The 17,230-nt window shown below is 41.6% G+C and overlaps 1 protein-coding gene across 4 annotated transcripts in view; it reads right to left on the minus strand.

Moving 5' to 3' along the window:
* Positions 1-1,094: 1,094 nt before the first annotated feature.
* SLC10A7 (solute carrier family 10 member 7) overlaps positions 1,095-17,230 on the minus strand; it is a 271,806-nt gene continuing 255,670 nt past the window's right edge. For all 4 annotated transcript variants that reach the window (XM_040966854.1, XM_040966855.1, XM_040966856.1 and 1 more), the window contains 2 exons: positions 5,750-5,895; positions 1,095-3,722 (listed from right to left, as the gene is read on the minus strand). In XM_040966854.1, the coding sequence (XP_040822788.1) occupies positions 3,693-3,722; positions 5,750-5,895 (176 nt within the window). In that variant the 3' untranslated portion in view covers positions 1,095-3,692. The remainder of the gene's footprint in view (positions 3,723-5,749; positions 5,896-17,230) is intronic.

Raw genomic sequence — 17,230 nt, forward strand, 5'->3', positions numbered from 1 at the left:
TGTTTTTTCACATTTGAAAAAAAGATGCCCTATAGTGTATAGAAGATTTGGAAGAGACAATAGTCTTTTAAGATTTTCATTTACTGTAGACAATCTAGTGGTAATGATGATAATCCCTTCCAGCTAGCTTTTCACAGTATGTCGCAGTTTCTACGAGGAATTGTTTATATACAAAATAGATTCAATAGTTCAGTTCGACCTCACTGAGCACAGAAGAGAATCACTTGCACATCCCATGAGCAGGCTCGCCTTGCAGAGGGCTGGTTTGCCAGAGCCAAGCAAAAACCTTGGATAAAAACCTTGGAGAAACGCACAGTTGCAGAGAGATCCATTTTTCTGACAGTTGTGCATCACAGCTCTACTCAGGAGGGAAGGACTAGGAAAAGTTAGCTTTCCTTTTAAATCAGTAGCGAATTCCACATTGGGGATGGATCACCTAAGTTGGAAATTGTTAAGAGCACAATTTGTCAAATCAATATATATATATATATATTTGGTGGGGATGAGGGGATAGGTATTACTGCTTTGAACCAGGCTCTGCTAGTACAAAAACAGAAACGAGACGATGGGGGAAGACAGAGCTTAAGTTCATGATTGGCTAATGCAACCCTTTCAGGAGACTTGAGGCATAGATTCTAAGGGCGTGGAAAAAGGAGCAAGTCTGGCACTGACCGGGGAATCAGGAAGGGTTCCTGGACCCTGCAGATATCCAAGCTAACAGGACAGCACAATGATATGGAATTGTAGATAAAGTGATTTACTCATCAGAGGAATGGGGAGTGTGGGGAGATGCTGAGGTTCTGTCTGTTTCATTCCTCAAAACTTGTCCAGGGTGGAATCAGTTCACAACACCCACATGGTGTTCCTCCTGCTGCCTGTTTCTGATTCCTCAACCCCGAAGCAAAGCAGTCATATCTCTGATAAAAATGCAAGGGTAAACTCTGGATTTTAACAGTGTGGCGTGATGAAGGTTCTGCTGCGGATACCCAAGGAGACTATGAAGTTGATGTCTATTTGAACACAGACGATGGAACAGCTCTGCTGTGAAAGCAACAGCAATCAGATACCCAACACCCACTGTGAGTATCTGAGATTAGGTTACAAATAAGCCACAGATTCTTCTCTGATGCTGGAAACATCTCTTTGTTTAATCATAGAATTGTTTTCATCTTCCATTCACCATAAATAATCCGCTTCCTTACTCAACTAGTCCTTTCGAAAAAATTTTGGTATTTAGCATAAACAAACACTGAACATTAGCCAGAGGTGTGCTAATTATAAACAGAAAAAGGAAACATTTTAATAAAAAAAAACCCACAAACAATGTAAAACAAAGAACACAAGAAAAGATAAATATTACCACCCCTAAAAAACCCAAATTTTTTAGCAACCACTAAGAAAAATAAACCAAGTGGGGAAGTGGATAAACATAAATACAATCTAATGTATTTCTTTCATAAATACATTGAAACTAAACAAAGACATAAGATAGATGGCTTGACAGTATAAAAACATGAAAAAAAATTTAAATTCTGAACAATTAAATCCCAATAAGCATGAATTACAAATACATTTGACTTTAGTTTTTTTATGGAAAAATATGCCATGGCATTTGTGTAAAAAAAAGAAATATGCATAAACATGTCACAAAAGTCATCACAATTCACCAAGTAAAGATTATTTGAATACAAAAAAAACAGTTTTAAAGCAACAGATAAAATGTTATCATAGTATTTTTTTTCAGTTGATTCATATTCCATAATCACACCTACTGTAGGTGTTAGACAATAGAGGTAGTTAAGTTGGGGAGGAAATCAGTATTCAAATGCTAGGAAGAAAAGCTCTAAGACAGCTTAGACCGGCAGGCAGGCAGTGGACAGACTCCCATTCACTCTAAAACTCAGAGAAGCCTGTAGGAACAAAACCTGAGCAGCTTTCTGCTCCCTAGGTAAGCCTCACATATCGAAGTACAGTCACCAGAGTTTTTAGCTAGAAGTGAAACTCTTGGTAACAGTGTGTACTACAGCTTGTTGAGTTATTGAGTATGGATCCCTACAGGGTCTGGCATCAGCCTCGACATTACATTGAGTTTAATTCTTGGGAAATGTATGAAGTTCAATGACATTGAAAGGAATTACAAGCAGAAAAAATTTTAAAAAGACCAGGTGCTAACAGTAATCTACAATTTACACAATTGGTAAGCTTGGGAGCTTCCTAAGGAATGACCGGTTATCCTACGGGCAGTAGAACCACAACAAAGACACCCACTGAGGATCAAGTGTGAGACGCAGGGAGTCAATCTCCACTGGCCTATCAGGAAAGGACTTGAGGAAGGGACATGGCAGGAGGGTGTGCAGCAGACATAGAACACCAATCCCCTTGATTCTCTGTGTTGCTTTACTCTCTATGTGGGGTCCCGTTGATACTCCTCTACTCATACACAAGCAAGAACTGCATATCTTTGGAAATCTAATACCCAACTGAGAAGTAATTTTACTTGATATTTTGACAAGGCAATGTTTGTTCTCTCCATCTGGCTGGACAGAATGTGTGTCTGTAATATTTGTTTGTATTGATGACCTGCATATTTCCATTTATTCCTAAAAGCAATATGATTTTCTTAATCATAACATTCTTAATAACATTGTCTTAAAATGTTGCAAGCATTTGTGAAATCTGCCATGGAAGTTCTCATCAGCAAACTGTCTCGAGTACCTTAGGTATGTGTAATTCCAGGATGTAACAGGCTGCTTCTGGCTATGGAAAGGGCAATTTGGAAAGTGTTTGGCACATCTGTGTAACAGAAAAAGAAATGTTGGTCTCAGACGTGGAATGTGAATGTAACTTATCGTCAACTGTTGCTGCTCTCAAAGTGACAGTAATGCTTTCGTTCGTGTCTCGTGAATGAGTGCGCAGGTAGGCTGGAGAGCAGGTAAGGAAGACGTCATCAAAGCCAGGGAAAAACAGATGGAGATGTAACTGTAACCCTGCCAACTGAATCCTGCAGCTTACCTCAAAACTTCACTCATAGCTCCAACATTAGGCCCCGTCTTTGAAGAGGTTTATAATAAATTTAAGACACAGAACACCATGCTCTCTTGTAATGGGACTGAGGAGTTTCTGTGTGCCAACTCCTAAAGGAATGTCTGAGAAAATGATGTCAGGCGAGGCAAAGCTCCCTTCCACCTTTCAGTGTCTACTAGAGACGTTATTCCCGCTGAGCTCATCGGGGAGAGACATGTCACAGTTGCAGGAAGAAAGACTCAACAGCAAATCAAAGGACACGTGAAGCCGACTTTGGAAGTTTTCACTGTCATCAGGAGGGCGATTTCCTGATGCTGTGACCTCATTTCAAGCATGACAGCAGCTAACACGGAGCTGCATTGCACAGAAAGTGGCACTGGGAAAGCACGTGAGCTTTTTGTCACTTTACTACGACTGTTTCCCTGCATCAGGAGAAAAGAAATTCACTCCAAAATATTGTACCACCTCTAGCAGTCACCAACAAAGCACATTTGGAAATAACGCTCTAGTCAAATGCAATGTAAGGCACTTCAACAGGTGTGTCGTGTTTTTGTATAAAAAAATAAAAATGTGCATTGGAACAACATTCACAAGTACAAGTCTTCAGAATGATCCGTAGGTCCAATCCTGTACATATGTACACTGGTACGTAGAGTGTGCTGCCTTCCTTATACCGTTGGCCTCGTCAGCTTCACTCCCTGTGAGAAAGAGAAAAGTGTTGGTCAGAGACAGGCAGCTTTGGGAGCTGAGAATTTATGCTTCTAGAAGGATCAGGAGACCTACCTTAACAGCGCTGCATGACCAACAAGACAAAGCCTAAATACAAACAGACTTACGTCCCACCTCACTGGTCCGCAGACTTGCCATTTGCTTTCCACCACACTAAAAGCTCCATGGCACACAAGACGGTGACCTTGAGTGTCAACCAGATTTTCTACAGTCATCTGCCCTCCTCAACTACTCTTACACTTCCAGGCACACAAGATAGTGATCTTGGGTTCCACAGCACACAAGATGGCGACCTGAGGTCTACTGGAGTGTTCTACAAAGCAGAGGGGGCCACTCAATGTTGCCATAAGGATGGACTCTTGGCCTAGAGGGTTTCTCTTTCATAGGGAAATGTACAACAAAACCCTCTTTAGTCTCCCTTTTGGAAATATCCCTGTTTCCCTGCAGACTGAGCCCCAGAGTGATGGAAGATTTGGAAGAAAAATTCACTCTGATTAATTTGCTGTTCATGATGACTGCACACCATTGATGAGGATTGGGATTTTAAAAAAATTTTATTTATTTATATCCTTTGTCAAAATTTATATAAACAAATTCTGGCCAACACTGTACATCCTAAGCACAACAGAAGTTTTTACAGGGGATACCAAACTGCTCCTCTTCTGTGTGAGTAGCAGCCCATAGATTACATTGGTACCTGGCAGAGACCCAGAATCACTTGTTAAACAGCTGAATGAGTAGTCATGTGGGATGACCTCAACTTCTCAGGTAGAATTCTGGGAGCCCTGGGTGTGCCTCCTGAAAGAGATCTTTCTGTTTCTGTCTGGAGTGTTAGCATGGTGGTTTGGAAAAATATGGGAGGCCCAATAGACCAGGTTCAAGTGTAAAAGCACCATCTAATGTAAATTACCCATAGGACGTTGGGCAAATGGTTCAATCCTGAGCTTGTTTTCTAACCTGTCTGATGAAAGCAAAGCAAGATCAACTTTGAACATTATCATATATGCTAATGAACCGCATGGCAGTTAACAGTAACAACAGCAGCTACCTTTATCATACCTCTCCAGCTCCAGGATGTAGATGTTGCCCTTAGTTTTCTAGTAGCTGAAAGTGAGTGCAGAGAAGTGACGTGTGCCCAAGGTCACACAGGGAGAAAGTGGTAGAACTGGCAACAGAACTTGCGACTCATTTTCTGGACCAGCAGAGAGCCCATGCTTACATGCTTAGCACACACAACTCAGCAAGTGGTCCTGTGGGCTTCTCTTTGCAGGGCAGGAAGGACACAGCATGATACTTTGCCTTTGGGTGTCTTCTTCCTACACATATGCTGATAATGGTAGCTACTTTGATTAGGGACAAAAAGAAGTCCTAGTAGGTTTAAGCCATTGCAAATGAGCCAGCACTGATGATGTAACTATGTTACACCCATCATCCATGTCTAAACTTGCTGTATATCGCCAGGTTTACCTTGTTGTGGTTAAGGATTGAGGAAATGAAAATCAAAAAGTTTATAATATGTGATAAAACTTGAGCTAAGTGTGGTGAAACGAACATCATGTGGACACCTTCATTCCTAAATTTTAATTTTTAATGTTCAAAGAAATTATTATGCCTATGAAAAATTAAAATAAAAAGGCATCTGCATCAAGCCAAATTTCGCCATTTTGAAAAAGGTATGCAAAATTAGGATACAGATAAAAGATTGGGGGGACAAAGGTGTTGTATACGATGGTGAAGGAGGCACATATTTGGGGCATATTTATTTAACTTTTACCTCATGAAACAGAAAGAACTTTACAAATTGCATGTTAGGCCTTAAATCTCTTTTATAAAAATTCAAAACAATTGACTCTCAACCTGTCTGTTCAAATGAAACGGATTATGTTCCTCTTATTATCATATTTAGTTAAGCAAATATATAGTAGAACAAGGGGATTTGCTAGCATGACCTGGGAAAGGCATTTCAATCTGGTTTGTATCCTTTCTAGAACCTCACCTTTTGTCTCGACACCATCCAAGACTTGATTGTTGGCACCAGTACACTCCCCAGAAGGATCTGAGCTGGGTGGTAGATGAGCAAGGGGACGGATATTAAAGAGAGATGCTCATGGCCCGCAAACACAATCTTCAGCATTGGAATTCCTGAGGAGCAAGGGGGACAGGCGGGTGAGAGGCAAGCTCTCCAAATTCAAGACATACATACACTGTCAATGTCAGAACTGCGGGGTGAGTGATGATAGCAGAACTTAAATGGGCACATCTCAAGTGAGTCACTCAATCTTCCCATCTTCCAGTGTCTTCCAAAAGCTCTAAACTCTAACTAGAACACACGAAAGTGAAAAGAGTGGTTGATATTCAAGGGCATTGGTAACTTGGACTACACACTAGCAGCTTGGCTAAAGAAAGCAGGAGAGAAGACTGTATGTGAAGGTGCTGCTGTCAGAAGGCAGGGGAGTATTATGGGTAAGCAGAAGTTCACAAAATCTCTTCTTACTTCAGTGTGAAGGCAGTCTGTTGGTCTTTAGGGAGACCTTTCTGGCACAAGTTCAAAGCTCCTCATCCTCATCAAAGCTCTCTATTTGGGAGTGGAAAGGATAGAGTAAAATAATGTAAGATAATACTTTGTATGTTCTCTTTTGGCCAAGGAGCTCAAAGAGCTTTGCATGCATCAGGCAAGGCGCATATGCAATATTGTGCATGGCAGATGAATTGTAAAATGAGGGTTGAATGTTTAAAGCTTATGATGATGGTCTCAGTGGAACCTAAATAAATGAATACAACTTTGTACGTCTACCTTTCTATTACAAAAGGGTGGAGTATGCATATTTTTGTAAGCAGCTGCCAGAGTGAACCTTTGGAGCTATAATTAACAAAATTCAGACACCAGCAATTTAACTATTATTATCACTCGTTCTAATATGGCTACAGTTTTCAGAACTGCAGCATTTATATGTCAACTTTTTCAGCTGAATTGCTTTAATAGCTTAGCTTTCTCCTTGTTTCTCTGAGAACGGCCTCTGTAAAGGACTCCAGCTCCTAAACATGCATGGTGTAGCACATAAATAACTGTTTACTGAAATGCAACAAGAAAGGCACAGCTTTTTCAATTATTTTTAACTTCTAATAAACCCCAAACCTTTTTGCAAAAATGCATTTCATGGCTGCTTTCAGTTTTGTAGTCTCACCCATCACTGTCACAATCCGAAAACACTTAACCCTTCCCCCACACAAGATCTTGCAGCTTCCAAGTACAGTTTTGATTTTACACAACTTTCACATGAACATCAAACACAGAAGGGCTTTCTCGCTCTCTTTTTAAAATCGTAAGTTTAAAAAAAAACCCACCTGTTGATAGGTTTAGCATTATAGCATTTTAAATGATCATTTTGGACTTACTATGAGAAAGTATCAGAACCTGAACATCGTTCTGTTTCTAGGAAATCTTGCTCACTCCCTGGCCCAAAGGGATAATGTTAAGAAACTGGGGTGAGGAATGGAGTGGAGTAAAACAGAGCAAGTGATCAAAGTATGATGTCAGAGATGTCTTGTGTCCGCACGATGGTGGACTGTGGCTGCAAGGCTAAATCATTTGAGTTATCCCTTCTGTCTCCTCTTCCACATTTTTTTCAAAAATGCAGTCTTATACATGACATAAAATTTTCCATTTAACCCTTCCAAGTGTAAAGTTTGATGGCATTAATGACATGATACTGTGCAACCATGCATCGGCAAAACGATTCTCCTTTTTTAAAGGTTTTAATGGTTAAATCATGAACCATTTGCAAAAATAATTTTTAAAAATGATGGCACTTAAACACATTTTTAATTAGTATGCACTGTGTGTAAATTTTTATGTGGCATAGTGTAACATTCCAACACATATACTGAGAGAAAATCAACCAAGGTAATTTCCGTCTTGCTTCTTTGTGTTTGGAGCTCATTAGCCTATTGGATCCTCTTCCAGTTCTTCATAAGCACTTAACACACCTAGCCTATGATTATAGATTCAAAGTATGCTATTGTGAAAATTAAAAGGAAAAAAAGAAAAGGAGGAAAGTATTGTATTCATAGAATTGGATCTATGAAATTCATCAAATCTGTTCTCTATATATTACTAAGTTAAGAAAATATAACAACCAAACACAAACAAACAAACAAATAAATGGTTAAAGATCCAGGGCAGCTGAATCCCCACTGGGCTATCCACCTATCTGGAGGTGTTCAGTTTACTTTCTGTTCCTTGACTATTTCTCTATTCTGAACTGGATATCCCCCTAGTTATTACATGTATCTTATGGAACTTTCATTTCTTACTCTAATGCAAAAAGTCATCACTTCACCCTTGGAAGCCCCACAGTATTATGAACTGTGCTTACTTCTTTGTGCTATGGAACACCAGAGCTTACCACTTCTATGCTTGGTGACTGTTCCCCAACTTCTCTACAGCAATCACTGTTCTAAGCCCAGACTGAGTATGTTTTTAAGTTGCACAAATGACAGAAAACATGTAGCATTTGTTTTTCTGTACCTGTTTATTTCCGTTAATATAATGGATCTCCAGTTCTATCCATCTTGCTTCAAATGTTGAGATTTAATTCCTTCTATAGTTAAATAATATTTCACTGTGCATATGAATCACCTTTTCTTTAGTATTTATTTCATTTCTTATAATGATTGCATGGTTGATCAGAATGGGAAGGACTGAGGTTTAGGGAAAATTGGGTGAACTCATCATTTCCAAGTTTGCTATTTTTTCTTCTTGTTTCTAGGGGGCAGGGGGAAGAGATAAAGGGGAAGCCACACAAGACTTTCCAGATGACCCAATACTAAAAATGGGGAACCACCACCTGATATCAACCCAGGTCCCTATGTGCATATTCTGAGGGTTCTGATCAAGTGGTTTGGATAGTTCTGAAATGCTGTCAACTTCACTGAACCAAGGATGATGCAGTCCTCCTAATGTTCATTGGCTGACAAGGTCAGCCTCAAGTCTTCATTAATCCAGATTTTTGCTGTCACTGTTTGGCTGGGGTAGTTGAGCAATTTGTTTGTTCTTCTTCTGCTATGGTACCCAATGAACTGCCATATTCTCCATTTGCATCAGGGTCTGTGTCCACTGCTTTGCGTTTTTGACTTAGGAGGACATGTTCTTAGAGGTGAGCCTAAGAACCTGGGCCAGGTGTCCTAAGCCCCGCCGGATCCCACACCCCCGGGGACTCAAGAACCCAGCGCCCACTTCACAGGTGGGCTAAGAGACCTGAGTCAGGTGAACCGGCCCCCCAGATCTCCCCTGACTCCAGAGCTCACAAACCTGACACCCATTTCACAGGCAGGCCAAGAGACCTGGGCCAGGTGATCTGAACCCTGCCAGATCACCTCCCCCTTGGGCTCATGAATATAGCACCCACCTTGCAGCTGGACAGAGGGACCCAGGCCAGGATAACATTTTCTGAACCCATTAGTTTATCAATGGATATCTTGGTTGATTCCATATCTTGGCTATTATGTATAGCACAGCAATGAATTGGGGATTGCAGGGATCTCTTTCATAGGCTGATTTTATTTCTTTCAGATATATGCCAGAAGTGAGATATTTGGGTCAAATTATAGATCTATTGTTCTTCACAATGATTATGCTAATTTGCATTTCCACCAAAAGCACAGAAGGGTGTTACTTCTTCCATATCCACAGCAGCACATTTTTGTCTTACTGACAGATACTAGCAATTTTAATTGGAGTAATCTGATACCTCATTGTGGTTTTGTTTAGTGTTTCCTGATGGCTGGTGATATTAAGCATTTTTCAGCTATTTGTTGGCTGTTTGTGTGTCTTCTGAGAAATGTCTGTTCAGATATCTTGCCCATTTCTTAACTGGATTAGTTGATTCTGTCGCTGAGTTTTTGGGGTTCCTTATACACTCTGGCTTTGTCAGATGTATACTTTGCAAATATTGTCTCCCATTCTGTTGGTTTTCTCTTCGCTGGTTCAGGAGTATGCTTTTTTTGTGTGTGTCTTCCTTGGTTTCGTTTTCATTCCTTCCACTGCACAGAGATGTTTTACTTGCTATAATTCTGTCTGCTTTTGCTTTTCGTGCCTGTGCCTTTGAAGCATGACCCCCCAAATCACTGCTTAGGCCAGTGCTGACAAGTGCTCCTCAATGTTGTCTTTTAGTAGTTTCCCAGTTCCAGATCTCACGTTGAGATTTTTGACTCAGTTTAATTTTTGATAGCTGTTATGAGTGAGATTGATCTTATCATTTCTTTTTTTTTTTTTTTTTTTTTTTTTTTTTTATTATTGTTGCTTACATTGTATTGTGTAGTACAGTTTCATAGGCGCTGGGGATTCCCCCCACCCCTCCCATACCCCTCCCCCCATGGTGGATTCCTCCACCTTGTTGCATAACCATAGTTCAAGTTCGGTTGAGATTCATTGCTTGCAGACACATGCCTAGCATAAAGTTCAGCGTCTTATTGTCCAGATAAGTTCAGTGGCCTCTTGGGGAGACCTTCTATGGTCTGAAAATAGGTCTAACAGAGTAAAGATCCAGTCAGTTAAAAGCCCCAACGAGGCCACAGTATCAATATACAACATTATGGAATTAATTGACATAGTATTGGGTAAACAATATGTTAAAAATAATGCAAGTTCCCTTCTTCGAAACATCTGGGTTGAGACAGTATCAATGACAGGTTCAAAAAAAAAAAAAAATAACAAACAACCAAACAAAAAATTACAGGTTAAATCAAGGCAAACATGTGGTATCTAATCTTTTGGGATTCGCTCATTTCCCTTAGCATTATAGTTTCCAGTTGTACCCATTTAGCCACAAAGAACTGCATTTTGTTTTTTTTAATAGCTGAGTAGTATTCCATGGAGTAGATGAACCAAAGCTTTCTTATCCAATCTTCTGCTGATGGGCATTTCGGTTGCTTCCATGTTTTTGCAATTACTGATTGTGCTGCAATGAACATAGGGATGCATGTTGGTTTGTCGTAAAACAGGTGTTTTGGATATATTCCTAGGAGTGCTATTGCTGGGTCATATGGTATGCAGATTTTGAGTTGTTTGAGTGTTCTCCAGACTGATTTCCATAAAGGCTGTACCAATTTGCAGCTCCACCAGCAGTGGAGTAGGGTTCCCTTTTCCCCGCATCCTCGCCAGCAAGCGTCGTTGGTGTTCTTGTTTATGTGGGCCAATCTTACTGGTGTTAGGTGGTACCTCATCGATGTTTTAATTTGGATTTCCCTTATTGCTAGGGAGCTGGAACATTTTTTCATATGTTTGTTTGCCATTTGGACTTGTTCCTTTGTGAAATGTTTGCCCATTTCCCGTGCCCATTTCTTGAGTGGCTTGTTTGTTTTGGTTTTTTGGTTGTTTTGAAGTTCTTTATATATCCTGGAAATTAGCCCCCTATCGCCTATATCGTGTGCAAAGATCTTCTCCCACTCTGTGGGTTGCTTTTTTACTTTGTTGATTGTTTCCCTTGCTGTACAGAAGCTTCTTAGTTTGATGAGGTCCCATTTGTTTATTCTGTTCTCAACTGCTATTGCTTTTGGTGTCCTTCTTAGAAAGTCGGGACCTACTCCTAGGTCTTGCAGGGTATTTCCTACATTTTCTTGCAAGAGTTTGAAGGTTTCTGGATGTAGGTTTAGGTCTTTTATCCATGTAGATTGGATCTTAGTGTATGGTGATAGATGTGGGTCTATTTTTTTGTTTCTACAGGCTATCAGCCAGTTGTCCCAACAACATTTACCAAAGAGGCCTTCCCACTTGCTTGAGCTGTCATTGGTCTTTTTGTCAAAGATTAATTGGCTGTATTTGTGTGGGTTCCCTTTTGGTGCTTCTATTCTATTCCATTGATCTTCCTTTCTGTCTTTGTGCCAGTACCAGGCTGTTTTGATAACCACTGCTCTATAGTATGTCCAGAGGTCCGGGATTGTGATTCCCCCTGCTGACTTCTTATTTTTCAGGATGGTTCTAGCTATTCGTGGTTTTTTGTGCTTCCAGATGAACTTTTGAATCATTGTATCCAGTTCCGTGAAGAATGTTTTGGGCAATTTGATTGGAATTGCATTGAAAATGTATATTGCTTGTGGTAGTATAGACATTTTAATGATATTGATTTTGCCTATCCAGGAGCACGGGATGTTATTCCATCTTTTGAGGTTTTGTTCAATTTCCTTTTTAAATAGTTTGTAGTTTTCTTCGAATAGGTCTCCTACGCTTTTGGTTAGATTTATTCCCAAATACTTCATACTTCTCTCTGCTATTTTGAATGGTATCCTGTTGGTTAGATCTTCTTCCATCTTGGTGTTATTTGCGTACACTATGGCTGTTGATTTTCGTTCGTTAATTTTGTACCCCGCCACTCTGCCAAACTCTCGTATAAGTTCTAGCAGTTTCTGTATTGAGTCTCCTGGTTTTTCTATGTATAGGATTATGTCATCTGCATATAGTGAAAGCTTGACTTCTTCGTTTCCTATACGTATGCCTTTGATTTCTTTTTCTTGTCTTATGGCCTCTGCAAGTACCTCTAGGACTATGTTGAATAGCAGTGGTGATAGCGGGCACCCTTGTCTTGTTCCAGATCTCAGTGGGAAGGGTTCTAGCTTTTCTCCATTCAGTATGATACTGGCGTTGGGTTTTTCATAAATTGCTTTGATTATGTTGTGGATTTTCCCATCTATGCCTACTTTGGCTAGAGTTTTTAGCATGAAGAGGTGTTGGATTTTGTCGAAAGCTTTTTCTGCATCTATTGAAACTATTATGTGGTTCTTGTTTTGCTGTTTTTGGATATGGTTTATAACATTTATGGATTTCCGAATGTTGAACCATCCCTGCATCCCAGGGATGAATCCTACTTGATCCGGATGAATGATCTGTCTGATGATTTTTTGAATTCTATTGGCTAGGATTTTGTTGAGAATTTTAGCATCAATGTTCATCAGAGAAATAGGTCTGTAGTTTTCCTTCTCTGATGGTTCTCTGTCCGGTTTTGGGATTAAGGTGATGTTGGCTTCATAGAATGAGTTTGGGAGGGTTGCTTCCTCCTCTATTGTTTTGAAGAGCTTGTAGAGGATTGGGGTTAGTTCTGTTCGGAATGTTTTGTAGAATTCTGTAGTGAAGCCGTCTGGGCCTGGGCTTTTTTTCGTTGGGAGATCCTTGATGACTGTTTCAATCTCTACCTCGGTTATGGGTTTATTTAATTCTGCAGTTGCCTCCGGACTGAGTTTTGGTAAGTGGTGGGAGTCCAAGAACTTTTCTATTTCTTGGTGGTCCTCAAATTTGTGGGAGTACAGTTCTTTGTAGTAATTTCTAATTATTTTCTTAATGATTGCAGTGTCTGTTGTTATGTTGCCTTTTTCATCTTTAATGCTATTAATTCTCACTTTCTCTTGTTTTTTTTTGGTCAATCGGGCCAGTGGAGTGTCTATTTTGTTTATTTTCTCAAAAAACCAACTTTTTGATTTGTTGATTTTATGTATAGTTTTTTTGATTTCTATTTGGTTTATCTCCTCCCTTGTTTTGATGATTTCTTGTTTCCTATTGTGCGTGGGACTCTTCTGCTGCTGTTTTTCCAGATCCTGGAGGTGTGAGGTTAGTTCCTGTATTTGGCGTCTTTCTTGGGCCTTGACATGCGCTCCGATTGCGATGAATCTACCTCGTAGCACTGCTTTGGCGGTGTCCCACAAGTTTTGGAATGTTGTATCAGAGTTTTCATTGGTTTCCATAAATTTTTTGATCTCATCTTTGATTTCTTCTCTGACCCAATGTTCGTTTAATAGCATATTGTTCAATTTCCAAGAGTGCGTATACTTCTTGGGGAGTTTTGAGTTGTTGATTTCCAGTTTCATCCCATGGTGGTCTGAGAGGGTACATGGTATGATACTAATGTTTTGGAAGTTGTTTAGATTCGCTTTATGTCCTATCATGTGGTCGATTCTGGAGAAGGTGCCATGCACCGCTGAGAAGAATGTATAGTCTGTGGCCTTAGGATAAAAAGTTCTATATATGTCTACTAAGTCCAGTTGTTCTATTGTTTGTGTGAGCTCTGTTGTTTCTTTGTTGAGTTTTTGTTTCGTAGACCGGTCCATTGTTGTTAGAGGTGTGTTGAGATCGCCTACAAGAATTGTGCGGGTGTCTATGTCTTCCCTTAAGTCTGTAAGTAATTGCTTTACGTAACTAGGTGCATTAAGATTCGGTGCATAAACATTAATGATGGTGATTGCTTCTTGATGGATCATTCCTTTCACCAGTATAAAATGGCCTTCCCTGTCTCTTTTGATGTTAGTTAGAATGAAATCTATCTCGTCTGAAATTAGGATAGCTACCCCAGCTTTTTTTTCTCGTCCATTAGCGTGAAATATCTTTTTCCATCCCTTCACTTTCAGTTTCTTTGCATCCTTTCTGGTTAGATGCGTTTCTTGTAGGCAACAGATGGTTGGGTCTTGTTTGATGATCCATTCTATTAATCTCTGTCTTTTGATTGGTGAATTTAGACCATTTGTGTTGAGAGTTAAAATTGAGAGGTTGCAATTTTGCCCTGCCATGTGTTTGTGTTGTGTATGTGTTGTTGCCTATGTAGTTGTCTTGTTTGTGCGGCCTTTAGTTTGGAGACCTTCTTATTTGCCAACTTTGTTTGTGATTTGCCTCCTTTTTGTCCGGGACTAGCGCATTTCTAAGGAGACTTTGCAGGGCTGGTTTTGTGTAGACATATTCTTCTAGTTTTTCTTTGCTATTGAAGTATCTGATTTCGTTCTCAAATACAAATGAGATCTTTGCTGGGTAGATTATTTTTGGTTGACAGTTGTTTTGTTTCAGGACTTGGAAGATCTTTGTCCATTCTCTCCTTGCTTGTAGGGTCTCTTCGGAGAAGTCAGCAGTAATTCTGATGGGTTTTCCCCTGTATGTGATCTTTTCTCTACTTCGTACTTGTCTCAGGATTCCTTCTTTGTCTTCATTGGAGTAGAACTTGAGCACCGTGTGTCTGGGTGAAGATCTCTTTGGATCATGTCTGTTGGGAGTTCTCTGTCCATCCTGTATGCGGGGTGGATTCGTGTTCCAAGTGTTTTGGAAGTTTTCCTGTATAATTTCATCAAGCACTGCTTGCATCCCAGATTCTCTTTCTACTCCCTCGGGGAGGCCGATGATCCGAATATTCAATTTTCTAAGGTAATCCTTCATCTCTTGCATCATTTTATTAGTTTTGCTGAGGTTTGTCTCTAGCTGTTTAATTCGCTGGGCACTTTCATTTTGTGTGTCTTCTGTTTCAGAGATCCTTTCCTCTGCCGCATTTATTCTGTTGATGAGGCTTTCAATTTTATTCTCTTGGGCATCCAGTTTGGTTTTGATTTGTTGTATTTCGGTGATTATGCGGTTCTGGTAGTCTTCCAGCTTTGTGTCCACGTCTCTGAGAAATTTTAGCATTATTTTCATCAATTCCTTTGCTGGTAACACGTCCATGTCTTCATCTCGCATCGCCGATATTGATAATGGCTTTTGGCCCATGTTTGGTGGGGTGCTGGCTCTTTCATCTGGAGCACAGCTCTTTCTAGTGGTTTTTCCCATTGCGTTGGTGTATTCTGGTAAGGCAAATGGACCCGTGTGTTGAGGGGCTGTCAGGTGCTTTCCTGTAGAGATTGGAGCCTGCAAGCGTGGTGTTGCCGGGCGTGGTAATTTTCAAGGCACCGTTGGTGCGTTCTCAGGGCCCGGGGCTGTAGAGCACCACCTTGGGGGCCCAGTGGATTCCAGGCACACTCTGGGCACCTCTTCTACAGGTGTGCCACCGCAGGGCGTGGAGGGATGGAGGCGCTCTCTGGGCGCGCCCCCTGCACGGGAATCCACAGGACGTAGAAGGTTTTATGTGCTTTCTCCCTGCGTTCTCCTTGTCAGGGACTGCAGGGTTTTTCAGAGCCCGCCTGGTGTGTCTCCCACACACAAGACTGTGGTTGAGGCACTTTCTGGGCGTGGCTCTTGTGCAGTGATTCCACCACTCGTGGTGTGTGTGTGGCTCCTCCTCACAGGACCGTAGAGGAGGTGTGACCCAGGCGCCCTGTTAAAATAACTTCTCAGCGGGATCGCACAGTGCCAGTGTGGCACAGGAGATTTCAGAGCTCTCCCGGTGTGTCGCCTACACTCAGGACTGCGGGGTGGGAGGCGAGGAATGGACAGTTCACACTATGGGAGTGGCATCTGCGTGTCAGGGACACACAGCGCTACACTTCCCAGTTCAGCACCCTCCTGACTCCTGCGCTACGGAGGCGGCTGCTGCAGGCGGGACCGCCTAGCCCAGCCCGGCGCGGCGCTCAGAGTCCTCCTGGTGCTGTCGCCCACCCACAGGGTTTCAGGGTGTCGGGGATTCCAGACTCCCACCAGCAGCCTCCGCGCGCTGAGATGCACTGGCCCACTTAGCGCAGGAAGATCTGAGGCGCTTTCCCGGGACCTTTTCAGCCACCAACACGCACCGCTGTTCCCAAGGCACAGACCTGACAGTTTCAGGTTGCGCCCCTTGTGTTCTCAGAGGCTGGAGCCTCAGCAGGGGGTGGGGAATGCGGAGGCTGCCACGTTAATCCCCAGCTCACCAAAGTCCGGCTGCTGCAGTCTGCTTCTGCTGTTGTTGAAGAATTCCGCCGGCGACGATCCCTCCGATTTCCCTGTCTCCAAGCTGGCCGCGTCTCCCGTCAGGCCGCTCTCAAAGGTGACTCAGCAGGTCTGGAGTGGGATGTCGGCTTCTCTACCTTTGCCCTGCTCCGTTCTCGTTGTTCTTCCGAGTTGTGTGGAACTTTTTGGCTCCACACTGTCCCAGGGAGTTTCACGGACCTCTCCCTACGGTTTCCTGCCGCTCCTCTTCGCTGCCTCTGCAGCACTCTAACCTTCTCTCACTGAACTCTCCCTCATAGCCTTTCTCCTACGTCGGCCATCTTCCCTTCTCCGATCTTATCATTTCTTTCTCAGCAAGTTTATTATTGATGTACAAAATGTTAAAATCTTTTATATGTATTGATTTCATATTCTGCAACTACGCTGAACTCTTGATGGAGTCTTTAGGCTTTCCTATACATAAAATCGTATCATCTACAAACATGGATAATTTGACTTATCCTTTCCTAGCTGTATGACTTCTATTTTTTTTTTCCTCTTGCTTAATAGTTCTGATTCAAACTTACAGCACTACATTGAATAAGAGTGGCGGGTGTGGACATCCCTAACTGGTTCCAGATCTTGAAACAAATGCCCAGGGTTATTCTCTGGTGGCTCAGAAGCTGGGCTGTGAGTCACTCTTCAACAAGCTTAAAGGGGCTTTAAAGGGGAGTCCTGGAGATATGCCTCCTGGGAGCTACTGTTAGCAATCAGTAAACAAAAAATCCACTGCAAATAACATGAGCAATGTAAATGAAAGCAACATGGGGACTTCATTTTGGTATGATCTGTTGGAATCGCTAAAAGAGCACTAATAACAATCAGCTTGGTTTGGGT

The sequence above is a fragment of the Ochotona curzoniae genome, unplaced genomic scaffold (assembly GCF_017591425.1).
Source record: "Ochotona curzoniae isolate NIBS_2020 unplaced genomic scaffold, NIBS_Ocur_1.0 scaffold_4506, whole genome shotgun sequence".
NCBI lineage: Eukaryota > Metazoa > Chordata > Mammalia > Lagomorpha > Ochotonidae > Ochotona > Ochotona curzoniae.